The 12,500-nt window shown below is 50.3% G+C and overlaps 1 protein-coding gene across 1 annotated transcript in view; it reads right to left on the minus strand.

The window, feature by feature from the left end:
- unc80 (unc-80 homolog (C. elegans)) overlaps positions 1–12,500 on the minus strand; it is a gene marked incomplete at both ends in the record, with an annotated part of 40,168 nt that overhangs the window by 20,174 nt on the left and 7,494 nt on the right. The window contains 17 exons of the mRNA XM_083679943.1: positions 257–469; positions 620–792; positions 2,872–3,019; positions 3,377–3,483; positions 4,213–4,424; positions 4,613–4,711; positions 4,992–5,161; positions 5,944–6,092; positions 6,601–6,651; positions 7,815–7,962; positions 8,259–8,390; positions 8,589–8,957; positions 9,218–9,486; positions 9,863–10,003; positions 11,148–11,364; positions 11,550–11,684; positions 11,928–12,201. Coding sequence (XP_083536069.1) covers positions 257–469; positions 620–792; positions 2,872–3,019; positions 3,377–3,483; positions 4,213–4,424; positions 4,613–4,711; positions 4,992–5,161; positions 5,944–6,092; positions 6,601–6,651; positions 7,815–7,962; positions 8,259–8,390; positions 8,589–8,957; positions 9,218–9,486; positions 9,863–10,003; positions 11,148–11,364; positions 11,550–11,684; positions 11,928–12,201 — 3,007 coding nt within the window. The remainder of the gene's footprint in view (positions 1–256; positions 470–619; positions 793–2,871; positions 3,020–3,376; positions 3,484–4,212; positions 4,425–4,612; positions 4,712–4,991; positions 5,162–5,943; positions 6,093–6,600; positions 6,652–7,814; positions 7,963–8,258; positions 8,391–8,588; positions 8,958–9,217; positions 9,487–9,862; positions 10,004–11,147; positions 11,365–11,549; positions 11,685–11,927; positions 12,202–12,500) is intronic.

Consider the following 12,500-nt stretch of genomic DNA (forward strand, 5'->3'; position numbering starts at 1 on the left):
CACACACACACACACACACACACACACACACACACACAGACAGACACACACACACACACACACACACACACACACACACACACACATACAGACAGACAGACACACACACACACACACACACAGACACACACACCAAAACAAGGACACAGACACGAGGACACACACAAAGAACATATCATGTTATATCGCAACATCGTTTGTGTATCTAACATCTAGTAGATGAGGGGTCGCTGATTCAGCGTGGCCAGTGACTCACATCCCCCCACTGGCAGAAGTGCTTGGCAGCATTCCACTGGAGCTTCTGGTTCCTCTTGTTTCCCACCACAGGAGATCGCCCCCTGGACAGGCCTCGTTTGGTGATGTTGACGTGGTGACCTTTCATCCACTCGGGCCAGTTGCCGCGGTTACAGCGGTGGACAAAGCGGGCGCACTCCAAGAACAGGGAGGCTCTCGCCACAACAGGAGCTTCCTGTTAGGGGGAACGAAGGAAAGGAAAGATGTCACGTCGGGTCCCTTCCTTACTCTGGGTTGAGCATAGAGGCGGTTGGCGTTGTCCATCAGAAGAGAGTACTACCCTCTCGCCCGTTGTTCGCGATGGGGGGGGGGTCCTGAGACTCACCAGGTCCAGAGCAGCGGCCAGGATGGAGGCGTCCGGTATGGTGCCCGGCTCGCAGCAATTTAACAGGAACTGGAATCTCTTCATGCCCTGGCGGATGGCGCCCAGGTTCACCACGTTCTTGTTCTTCATGGCCTCCTGACTGGCGGCCAGGCCATCCTGGAACCCATGGGGACCTAGGAGGGAGAGAAGGAGAGAGAGGGAGAGAGAGAGAGAGAGAGAGAGGGAGAGAGAGAGAGAGAGAGAGAGAGAGAGAGAGAGAGAGAGAGAGAGAGGGAGAGAGAGAGAGAGAGAGAGAGAGAGAGAGAGCAATAGAAAACAAGTGGGTGAGGCAGACTAGGGTTCAGTTCAGGGCCGGACCAGTAAGGCATACATGATCTTGTGGACGTGTGAGTGATAGTCCCAGAGAGTGTTGTATGTATGTGATGTCCTGCTCCGTTCCAATGTGATGCACCATAGAGCCACTTGACAAATGGAGCTGAGGAACTGGTCGTCATTTATGATGGGAAGTACATGGAGGGAATAGGACAACAGCTAAAAAGGTTTGTTTTTTTAATTAATCTAACTTGTTTTTTTGCACGCAGGCTCCCGGTTGGGCAGAGTTTTGTCATTTTGGGGCGTAAATTAGAGAGTGCCAGAACGCAAAGTGAACACGACAGAGGGGTTGACCTGAGAGGCTCAAAGGTCCCGGAGCGCATGAGAAAAGTGTCCCGTTAAACAAAACATGGCCTGAAATCTAAATAGTGCTATCCATAGTGCCGTCTTCTTTGGCTAAACTTAGGGTATTACAGAATTATTGGTCCTTTCCCAGAGTCCTTTCCCAAATGTGGCACTTTGTAAGCGCATTTCATGCAATTCTAAAACAACATTTTTAAGCATGTATTTCACTTGATACCAAGCCACGACACAACACAAAAAACATAAATCCTGCGTCAAATTACTACCATATCAAGGGCTTATATTTCACTTTGAGAGAGTGTTGCGCACAAGATTCAGATGGAGCAAGTGTTAAATTGTTTCAATGTGCCTCTTTGAGCAAGCACAGGCACGACTACACACATGGCATTAACATAGTAAATGTTGTTTTTGATTAAATAATTTTCTCCAAGGTAACCTAACTTTTGATTATTTCACTTTGGCTACACACGGTCCGAACACGGTCCGTAGGCTATTCCATTCCAAGGAATTATAATAAAATAACCAAATCCCTCAAACCCCCATCATGAATAACAATCAGTCCCTAAGCACAAGATGGACACAAGGTCACTAAGGATTGAGCTACTGCGTGTGCAAACGTTATCCTGGAAAAGTTCAACAAAAGCTATGCTGACCTAATTGTTCTGCTTGAAGCTGATACTGACAGTTTGGCGTTTCAATGCAACAGAGACCGAAACATGGTCGAAACATCACCACTGATCAACACAGAAGAGACAGACATATGAGGACAGCTAGAGCAACATGCGTCACACAGCAGAACATTGTGTTTCTCAGCAGAGCGTCGTTGTTGTTTACAGCCTAAACTCTCCTCCTCCAGCTCTCCACCCTCCCCTCCATCCCTCCATCCCTCCATCCCTCCATCCCTCCATCCCTCTCTGCATCCCTGTTCCCGTCCTGGGAGAGAGAGGTCATGACCTCAGCCCCTTTAATCGTCCGTGATGAAGGTGTCAGTGTGCTTGTGGCCGGCGCTTCAGCCAGGAGGAAGAGACTAGAAGAGATGGCTGCCATTAAACATGGTGGTCGTTAATGGCAGATGATACAGACCCCGGGGGCTGGACACTGAGAGGTAAGAGTAAAGGGGGGCTGTAGGGGGGTGGACAGAGGTGACGAGGGAAGAACCAGGGACAACAAAACAAACAAAAAGAACGATTGTGTTTAAAAGACGGTCCTGTAGAAGATGAGACTATAGTTCAATGGGGGATTTCCACGTTTTTCAATATGTCCGACTTGAAAAGTGGATGGTTAAACGCCCATTGACTGCTGAAGGTTCCCCCCTGATCAAGGCATCAGGTATAGGATTTGGGGGTGGGGGTGGGGGTGGGGGTGGGGGTGGGGGTGTGGGGGGGGGAGTTCCCCCTAAATCTACCAGGAGAACTGCAAGCAGTGGCCAGTACACACACACAGCTGGCATGGACACACACACAGCTGGACCACGGGACAAAACAGGACAGGACAGGACAGAGAGCACGGACAGGCACACAGAGACAGAGAGAGGCGGGGCGGAGAGGGAGGGGGGAGAGGACACCCCGGGGGTCTACCATCTTTCTCTTCTGTGTGGTGAAGCTTGGATGGGTTCCGCCTGCCAGACCGCCATTTACCGAGCCGCTTGAAGAAATTCTCCTCCTCGTCCCGGCCGTACTCCACGGCGCCCCCTTCTGACAGCTTCACTGCACTGGTAAACTTCACCTGGAGGGGAAGAGAGGAGAGGGAAGGAGAGGGGAGGAGGAGGGGAGGAGAGGGGAGGAGTCCACACACACCGCTGTCACTTTCTGAGTAGAATGACCATGGAACTAACACACCTGTCCATCTGACAGATAACCTACAGTTTCTCCATGCTTTAGAAAGGCAATAATACATTCACTTCATGTGAGCTTGAGTTGTTAAACGGACAGAATTTAGCTTCTGTCCTCAAATTGCCCAATCGCAGTACAGCATTGTAGAGAGCATGAGCCAATAGAAGAGCAAACAGGTGTGAGAGACGTGGTCCTGTATATAGAACTGCTCTATCTCTGTGGAAGCCTCCATGCCGTGGTGACCTCTGACCTTGGAGCTCTGGCGGAAGAAGGAGAGGCGGTCCACTGAGCTGATGTCCAGTAGGTCCTCCACCCCGTCAGTCAGCCCAGACAGAGAGGAGCGCTTCAACCAGTTACCTGCACACACACACACTCTGATCAGAGGGAGAGGAGAGGTTGGGGGGTTGGGAGGTTGGGGGGTTGGGGGGTTGGGAGGTTGGGAGGTTGGGGGGTTGGGGTGCAAAGGGAGAACGCATCCCACAAAAATAATACACACTGAGCTCACAAATACACACACACACACACACACACACACACACACACACACACACACACACACACACACACACAGAGTACATAAGCTTAAACACGTACAGCACTGTATGTATGTACACAAATAAACAAAATGCACACACGTTAGCATAGAGAAGACGTCAGCTATCTTCTTTGACTTACACACTCACAATGACACATTATAGGACTGATGCCTGAAGTGTTGGATAGATACTAAGGAGACACACACACACACAAACACACACACACACACACACAGGGCTACACACATACGTAATACAGAGAGGGTGAGTGGTAGGCGAACACTCCCACGGCATGCTAGGGACAAAGAAGAACACAGAAACAGATGAATTGACTTGGCCTCACAACCCCAGTTGCTTAACCTACACAAATCCCACAGATTAGAAACAACGTTAAGAGTGAAGTTGCCTAGCTGTTCCATACAGGGACACAAGAAAACATGCTACACAATCTCTACAGTGAAACACATAGAATGAGGCATGGCCATGTACCACATTATGAAACAAACAAAGTGATAATTCACACTGAGAGTGTCCTCTCGTTTTTTTTTACCGATGGGCAGCTTGAGTTTCTTGCGCAGGGAGATTCTCCGGGAGCGCGACCGGGAGCGTCTGTCCGTGGTGGTGCCGGAGTGGGCGGTGGTGCACTCCGAGGTGTCCTGCTCCGATTGGCTGCTGGTGTCGCTGGCCGCACTCTGAGACTTGAACTTGATCTTCCTCCAGAAATCCTTCTTACCCAACAGACCACCCGGGATCTGCTCCTCACTGAGGGAGAGGGAGAGAGAGAGAGAGAGAAAGAGAGAGAGAGAGAGAGAAAGAGAGAGAGAGAGAGAGAGAGAGAGATTGTGTCTAATAAGACAGTGCATCTAAACAATGTGTTCAGGTTTAAGTGGGGGGCAGGTAAGTGGGGGAGGGAGGGGTGGGGGGGCGGGGGGGATTAAGGAGACACTCACTGCTCTGGTGTTTGGGGGGGTCTACTGGAGATGCAACTGCGACACTCGTCTGCAGCTGTGGTCGGCTGCCCCTTCTCCCCTGACACCCCCGCCTCTGACCTGCGCATGGACACATTCGCAAGTTATCGCTAACAGTTTTGGATCAGGCTGTAGCCACCTCCCTCAGGCCTACAGTACACCTGAAATGGTCTGGTCTAAATGCTGGCATTTTCAGTTTGCAGTGCAGTGCAGCACTTCTGGCCAAACCTGCTATCTAATCTCTCTCTCTCTCTCGCTCTCTCTTCTATCTAATCTCTCTTTCACTGAACCTGTCGTTCAGAGAGCCCTACTGGTTTGTTCTAGGTTAGCGATCCGTCTGGTCTGGTCGTGGTGGGCGTACCTCCTGGGTCCGGGGTGTTTGATCTCCTCCTCCTTCTCCTCCTCAGGCTTCTTGGTGGTGGCGACCTTCTCAGCGCTGTCCAGGAGCGCGCTCAGAGCCACCCTGCGGAACACGTTGCCGTGGGACTCCTTGATGAACTGCACCAGCTGGCGGATATCACAGTAGAGGCCCTGGAGTGTGTATGTGTGACGGTGTGAGGGTGTGTGTTTGGGACGGGATGGGAGAGAGTGTGTGTGTGTGTGTGTGTTTGTGTGTGTGTGTGTGTGTGTGAGAGAGAGAGAGAGAGAGAGAGAGAGAGAGAGAGAAAGAAAGAAAAAAGAAAGAAAGAAAGCAAAGGAAAATGACATTTCAAAGAGAGAGACAATACAGACAATACACTCAACCGTGCATAATTCCATTGTGAGGAATAAACGCCACACAGCTTGACAGTTCACGTGTGCAGGGAGAGGGCTACACGCCGCCATGCCATACTGCAGCGAGCCAATGGGACGCGTCTGATCCTCTGCCACCTTGTGGGCAGCCTCCGCTGTCTGTTCCCCAGCTCCACAGAGCTGTGATGGCTCCACACTAGAGGAGGAGCTGACTCTCAAGCTCTGGGGTAGAAACCACATGCAATGATTTGCCACCACTAAAACATGCTGTAAGCATGTTCTCAATTACGGTCTCTATTGTAAGACCTGAAAAAGCTCTGTGCTGAGACCTAGACTGGTGCCACTGCCGGGAAACCATTACTCTTAATGTGATTTAGAATGAAAATGAGAACATTCAATATCCATCAGCTTACCAACGACAATACTCATCAAATATGTATAATTCGTCAGGAGTCTATTACCACATATTCAAAATCACCCGTTAATAATTCAATATGGCATGGTGAACACAATTAATGCCGGCGTTGAATCCCCACGGGAACACGATGTCACTGCTGTTTCGACGGGAGGCGGACGCTCACCAGGTTCTCGGGGCTGTGCAGCTCGTGAGTGGTGGAGGCGCAGCGTGTGATCAGAGACTTGAACATACAGCCCACCACCACCGCCTCCATGTTCTGAGCCAGAGACTTATTGTCCCCGGTGGTGAAGTTGTTCCCGAACCCGGCCTTATCTGGAAGGAAGCAAGGGAGGGGCGGAAGAGACCACAGATCACAGAGGGAGCGGCGCAGTCAGGTCGGTCGAACAATTCTGACGGGTTTTCTGCCCAAACATAAAACAAGTGAACTCAAACGAGAGACGGGGCAGGGGACCGGGGGGGGTGGGGGGTGGGCGGCGGGGTTCAGAGGCACAAAATCATAAGCACAGATGAGAAGCAAAAATCAAAGGGATTTGGGGGGTTCGGAATAACTATACATGCAAGTGACGAAAGGCCTGCTAGAATCTAGGACCTAATCTGGAAGTCAAAGTAAGTAGAAGTCCCTCAAGTCTTTTTGGAGGTTGTTTGTGCATACATGTCAGAGCAGGTGATCTCAGATTTAATAAAAAAAAAACATCTAAATTTCGGAGCTGCAGGCGAGATTGTCACCTTGGATAGAGAGAGTGAGGGGTGCAGGGATGGTAGCAGTGTCTAAGGAATGGTTCTGATCGGGGGGCAGTTATTCATATTATAGTGTATCTACCGATGTTTCGTTTTTTCGCCCTCCTGGACCTCTCACCTGCACTGCCGTACTCTGCAAGAGAAGAGATGTGGGCACAGGTTGATGTCAGGCCAGCACAAACATGTACGCGACAGAAAGGACACGGCACCCCCACCTCGGATGTAGGTGATCGCACGAACACACACACACACACAGACCCAGACACACACACACACACACACACACACACACACACACACACACAGACAGACACTACATACTAACCTAAAAAGGGGTGTCCGGTGCACTTTCATTATCAAAGCACTCATCTGTTCAGTAACTTGCCAATTATACCGTTCAATTGGAGAAGTGAACTCAAGTGAATGTGATTGTCACTCACAAAATAAGAGATTCATGACATGTTATGTTTTTCATTCATGTTTTTCATCCATAAAGCCGTTAGATAGAGATGTGATGAGCACACAGGGTCTGATTGGCAAGTGTACAGAATGGATGAGTGAGTAAGGAGGGGGAGGTTTGCTTGTTAAGGTGGATGGGAGGACAGAAGGAGGAGAGTGACATGAGGGATTCAGGAGAGGCCGGACATGGAAGTGGAGGGAAGGAGACACAGACACAAACAGAGAAGACAGCCAGGAAACAGAGAGAGAGCTCTGGGATGCATTCCCGGGACGGTATGAGAGCCATACAGGGTCAGCCGAGTGGACTGGATCATGATGAGCTCCCTCTGTTATTCCCGGGCGTTGTGCTTAACCCTGACCCTTACCCTGATGTGACCCTGACCCTTACCCTGATGTGACCCTGACCCTTACCCTGATGTGACCCTGACCCTTACCCTGATGTAACCCTGACCCTTACCCTGATGTAACCCTGACCCTTACCCTGATGTGACCCTGACCCTTACCCTGATGTAACCCTGACCCTTACCCTGATGTAACCCTGACCCTTACCCTGAATCTAAACCCTAACCCTAATACATATCACACCGAGACACAGCAGTAAACTTACCTCTGATCTACAAATTAAATTTCTGTGATGTCTCAAAAAAGCTCTGCGAGCAGTGAATAGTGTCATAGCAGCGGTAGAGGACGGCATAGCCTAGCGTGATTTACGCTAAATCACTTCCTACCAATCCGAAAGGTTGAATGTGTGGTGTGTGAAGCCGTGTGTGTGTGCATGTGTGATTGGCTGTTGCTCCAGCAACGCACACTATACACACACCTCACACACACACTTACTATCTGTGATGGGCTCCATACAGAAGCCCAGAAGTGCGTGTAGGAAGTCCACAATGTTGTTGAGGGAGTCCTTGTTGACATACTCCCTCATGGTCTGACGGAACTGCAGTTTGTCCAGCTTGTACAGGTTGGTCAGGCAATTCTGGGCCTGCAGGCGAGGGGAAACAGGAGAGCCAAGATGGAGAATGTCTTAGATAAAACAAAACTGTGTGAAAAGATGATGCCAGATCAACAAAAAGCCTGTACCAGTCTCAACTAGAGCTAAATGGAAGGTGTGGGTTGAACAGGAGTCGCTGGACACCAAAAAAAACACCACAGAGTAAACAGAAATTCTGTGGCGTTTTTTTGAGTCGAGCGACTCCTGTTGAAACCCACAGGGTATATGGAGATGGTGGTGTGGAAGTGTGTGGATGACATCACAGCGGAGGCCCTGGAGTCTCTGACCTGCATTCTCAGACGGTCCCCCGAGAGGCCTCGGTGGCCCTCTCCACAACCATACGCACAGCCCAGGGACTTGACTATCTTGATGAGCATGGTGAGGGCCAGTCTGTGGGCACTCAGGGAAGAGCCTTCCTCCTGGCGGTGTGGAAAAGAGGCAGCAATGGGAAAGACATGGGGGAAAAAAAAACTGGAATTTTCCATGACAATGTACGGTGACATCCGATTGTCATCATACATATGTAACATACATGATGAACCTATCACCAGCCATCCTATACAGCCGCACGAAACTTCAAGATGAAACAAAGAAACATATCACATGCATGTACACACCTTGCTATCTTTGCTGTCATTGTTGTTCTTGATATCATCCTTGCTTCCTCTTCCACTCCCCCCTCCGCTTCCTCCTCCTCCTCCTCCTCCCCCTCCCCCCCCATCTCCCCCTCCTCCTCCTCCTCCTCCCCCTGGCGCTGCTCCGGTGCCTCCGGACACCCCCCCCTGTGCCCCACCCACCCCCTGATTGGCCCCCTCTTTGGGGGGCCGCGTCTCCTCGTTCTCCTTGTCGTCGGCCTTAGAGAGCTTCTTGCCCATGCCAGGCACCACCCCCAGCTGCAGCAGGCAGTCGATGATGTTGAGGGACACGTCGCAGATCCGGGAGCTGATGTCGTGGTTCAACACAGCAGACAGCGCCCGCAGGATGGCCTGGTGGGGTAGAGGGCTCAACCGTCAACAGTTGGTACAGAGTCAATGAGTCAATAAGATCAATAAACAACTAGAGAATATGTTTTGGAGTTGCAAGTAGCGAGTGGAAAGTCATTTTCTTTGCATGCTTGTGCTACATCAATTTGCCCATAGTAGCTTCTGTGCTCATTCATTTGGGTTGGACAGAACCACTGTCAGTACAGTCATGAGATGGTACCTAATGTAGTGAACCATGTGGAGAACCGTTGAGCTGCACTCACAGTGAGGTCCAGCATGCCGTTCTTCAGGATGAAGTTGTTGGTGCCTTCGATGTTGTCGCCCTCCTCCAGACAGGAGTAGTTGATGCACGAGTCGGTGAGGCTGCGGGGCAGGTTGGCACAGGCCAGCGGCTCGTTGGGCATCTCGGGAATGGGCACGGGGTTGCACAGCTTCTTCATGTGCTCTGTGAAGAAGTCGGCGTAGCCCACGTTGAAGGAGGCCACGGTGGTGTTGAACGTTGCCATGGTGATGGTGGAGATCTGGGAGCGCACTAGAGGGACAGCGGGGCAGGATGAGACAGGATTACTTAAGACTTTCTGCATTCTGCTTGGAGAGAGAAGGAAGCCTGCCCACTGGTGTTGTCTTTGACAGTGTTGTCTTGTGTTGATGATGTGATTGTAATATGAATATAAGATGTTTGTAATGTGAACCCTTTGAGGCAATGAGCTGTAGTATTCTAATGAGCTGTTGTATTCTAATGAGCTGTTGTGTTCTAATGAGCTGTTGTGTTCTAATGAGCTGTTGTATTCTAATGAGCTGTTGTATTCTAATGAGCTGTTGTATTCCAATGAGCTGTTGTATTCTAATGAGCTGTTGTATTCTAATGAGCTGTTGTGTTCTAATGTTGACCGGCTGTTCAGGCTCACCCTCTTTCACGGTGTTGTCACTGTGGCTGTTGGAGTGGTCCGGCATGTCCCGGAGCAGGGAATGATGGGAGTGGGAGTGTTTGGCACTCAGGCTCTCGGCATCGGCGGTCATGTCGGTACTCCCCCTCCGGGTGAACTTGCCTGTAGACACACACACACACACACACACACACACACACACATCCAGATATCTCTCTCTGGTTGAAACACACACTCCCTCAGACCACCACATATCCACTCACTTCACATTCCCTTGTAAAACCCAATATGCAACACACACACACACACACACACACACACACACACACACACACACACACACACACACACACACACTGCAATAACAGCAATTAATCACTAGGAATTAGATTGAGGTTGATGAGCTGGGGTTAATGAGCTGACAATTCAGTTCTTGAAGATCTAGATTGGATAAGTACCTCCTCTGACTCACCTAAATGAGAGTCAGGGGGAAAGGGTCAGGAGGAAACAACTGGTGGTGGAAAACTTCCACTGACAACACACTGACAACATACCCAGTACCCAGTCATCACCTCATTTACATGCCCCCTGCACAACATACATTTCCTTTACCTGTGTATATACACTCACCGAACACTTTATTAGGAACACCTGTACACCTTCTCATGGTGGAGGTGGTGCAATGGTGTGGGGAATGTGTTCTTGGCACATTTTGGGCCCGTTAATACCAATCAATCATCACTTGAATGCCACAGCCTATTTAAGTATCCCTTCATGGCCACAATTTACCCATCTTCTAATGGCTGCTTCCAGCATGATAATGCACCATGTCACAAAGCAAACTGATTTCATGAACAACAGTGTTCTTCAGTGGCCTTCCCAGTCACCGGATCTGAATCCAATAGAACACCTTTGGGATGTGGTAGAACGGGAGATTCATAGCTTGAAAGTGCACCAGAATAAATCTGCAGGAATTGCGTGATGCAATCGTCATTATGGACCAGAATCTCAAAGGAATGTTTCCAACATCTTGTGGAATCAATGCCACAAAGAATTAAGGCTGTTTTGAGAGCAAAGGGAGGCCCTACCCTCAAAACAGCCTCAATATTCAAACAAGCTGTGGCATTCAAGCGATGATTGATTGGTATTAACATTCCCCACACCGTTACACCACCTTCACCATGAGAAGGTGTACAGGTGTTCCTAATAAAGTGTTCAGTGAGTGTATATAAGACTCAACACTACGACAGTGGATGTAGCTATAGATACAGTAGAACACAAGAGTGAGTGGCAGCGTTGGGCGTACCCATGATGGTGGCCTGCCAGCCCCCTCGATCCAGCGCCCGCCGGTCGTCCCCCAGACCGGAGAAGCTGCTGAAGGAGAAGGTGCTGCGGGTGGGCGATACGTCCAGGTGGTCTTCGTGCAGCAGGAAGGGCACGCCCATACGCCGCTGGCGCTTCTTCCCCGTGTGGTGGAACGGGATGGAGCCCTTCCTCTCTCTGTCTTCACGACGGTTCTTAAACTACGGATGAGAGGGAGGGTTGGATGTTCAGAGGTGTCGAGCTGTGAACCAGGTAAACCTCACTGACGATTCGTCTAGAACCAATGCAGCGGTGGGTTTTTTACGGGGTTTTTTTTACGAGTGAGACTCTCAGGCCAATTCCCAGACATGTGGTGAGGGGGTTTCCACATGCTCCTCCTCCTCACCTTCTTGAAGATGTTCATTCCCAGGTCAGAAGAAAGGTCAGGGACTGCCGATCGGCGGAGGTTGGTCAGGGACACCTTGGCGAAGGTCTCAGAGCTCAGGGACTTGCCCTCCTCGTTGCACTTCAGACTCATATCCTACACGGCCACACGGCACAGGAAGGAAAGGGACAAAGTCGGTCAGATACACGCGCAAACACAAACACTCAGGTAAACACAAACACTCAGGTAAACGGTGGCGTTTTCGGTCACACGCCAAACGACGGCATCACCTTGAGAAACCCTAGACCCCTTTATGACGTTGAAAGAAGTAATCATAATCATAATAACTGCCTAATCATAATCAATAACTGCCTCATCGATCATCACTAGATGCCGTACCTGTGTCTTATGGGTGCTGACTAAGGAGGGGGTGGCGGCCACCATGGAGCTGCTGCGTGGGCGTGGCAGGGGCGTGATCAGGGGCTCCGAGGGGCGTTCCGGCCTCTCTTCCAGGATCTGGCGCAGACGCTGCAGGTAAAACATGAGGGCCCAGTGGACCCCCTCCTCTGTCCAGTGAGGCTGCAGCAGACAGCGCAGTACAGCCACATCAAAGTAGGTGGCGTAGCGAGCTCGCTGGGCCAGGGACACAGGGATGCCAGCAGGGGCTGATGTCCTGAGGGAGAGAGGGAGGGAGGGAGGGAGGGAGGAAGGGAGGGAGGGAGTCACTGGTCACTGGGTTGTTAATTGTTAAGTGCAGGATTTTCACTGTTCATTCATAGCTCATGATGTAGCTAATTATGTAAGAAAATAGGACACGCATTTGAATATCAGTGTTTTCAATGTTTTCTTGGCACACTTTGGGCCCGTTAATACCAACCAATCATCGCTTGAATGCCACAGATTATTTGAATATTGTTGCTGACCATGTGCATCCCTACATGGCCACAATTTACCCATCTTCTAATGGCTACT

The sequence above is a fragment of the Argentina silus genome (genome assembly GCF_951799395.1).
Source record: "Argentina silus genome assembly, chromosome: 11".
Taxonomy (NCBI): Eukaryota; Metazoa; Chordata; class Actinopteri; order Argentiniformes; family Argentinidae; genus Argentina; species Argentina silus.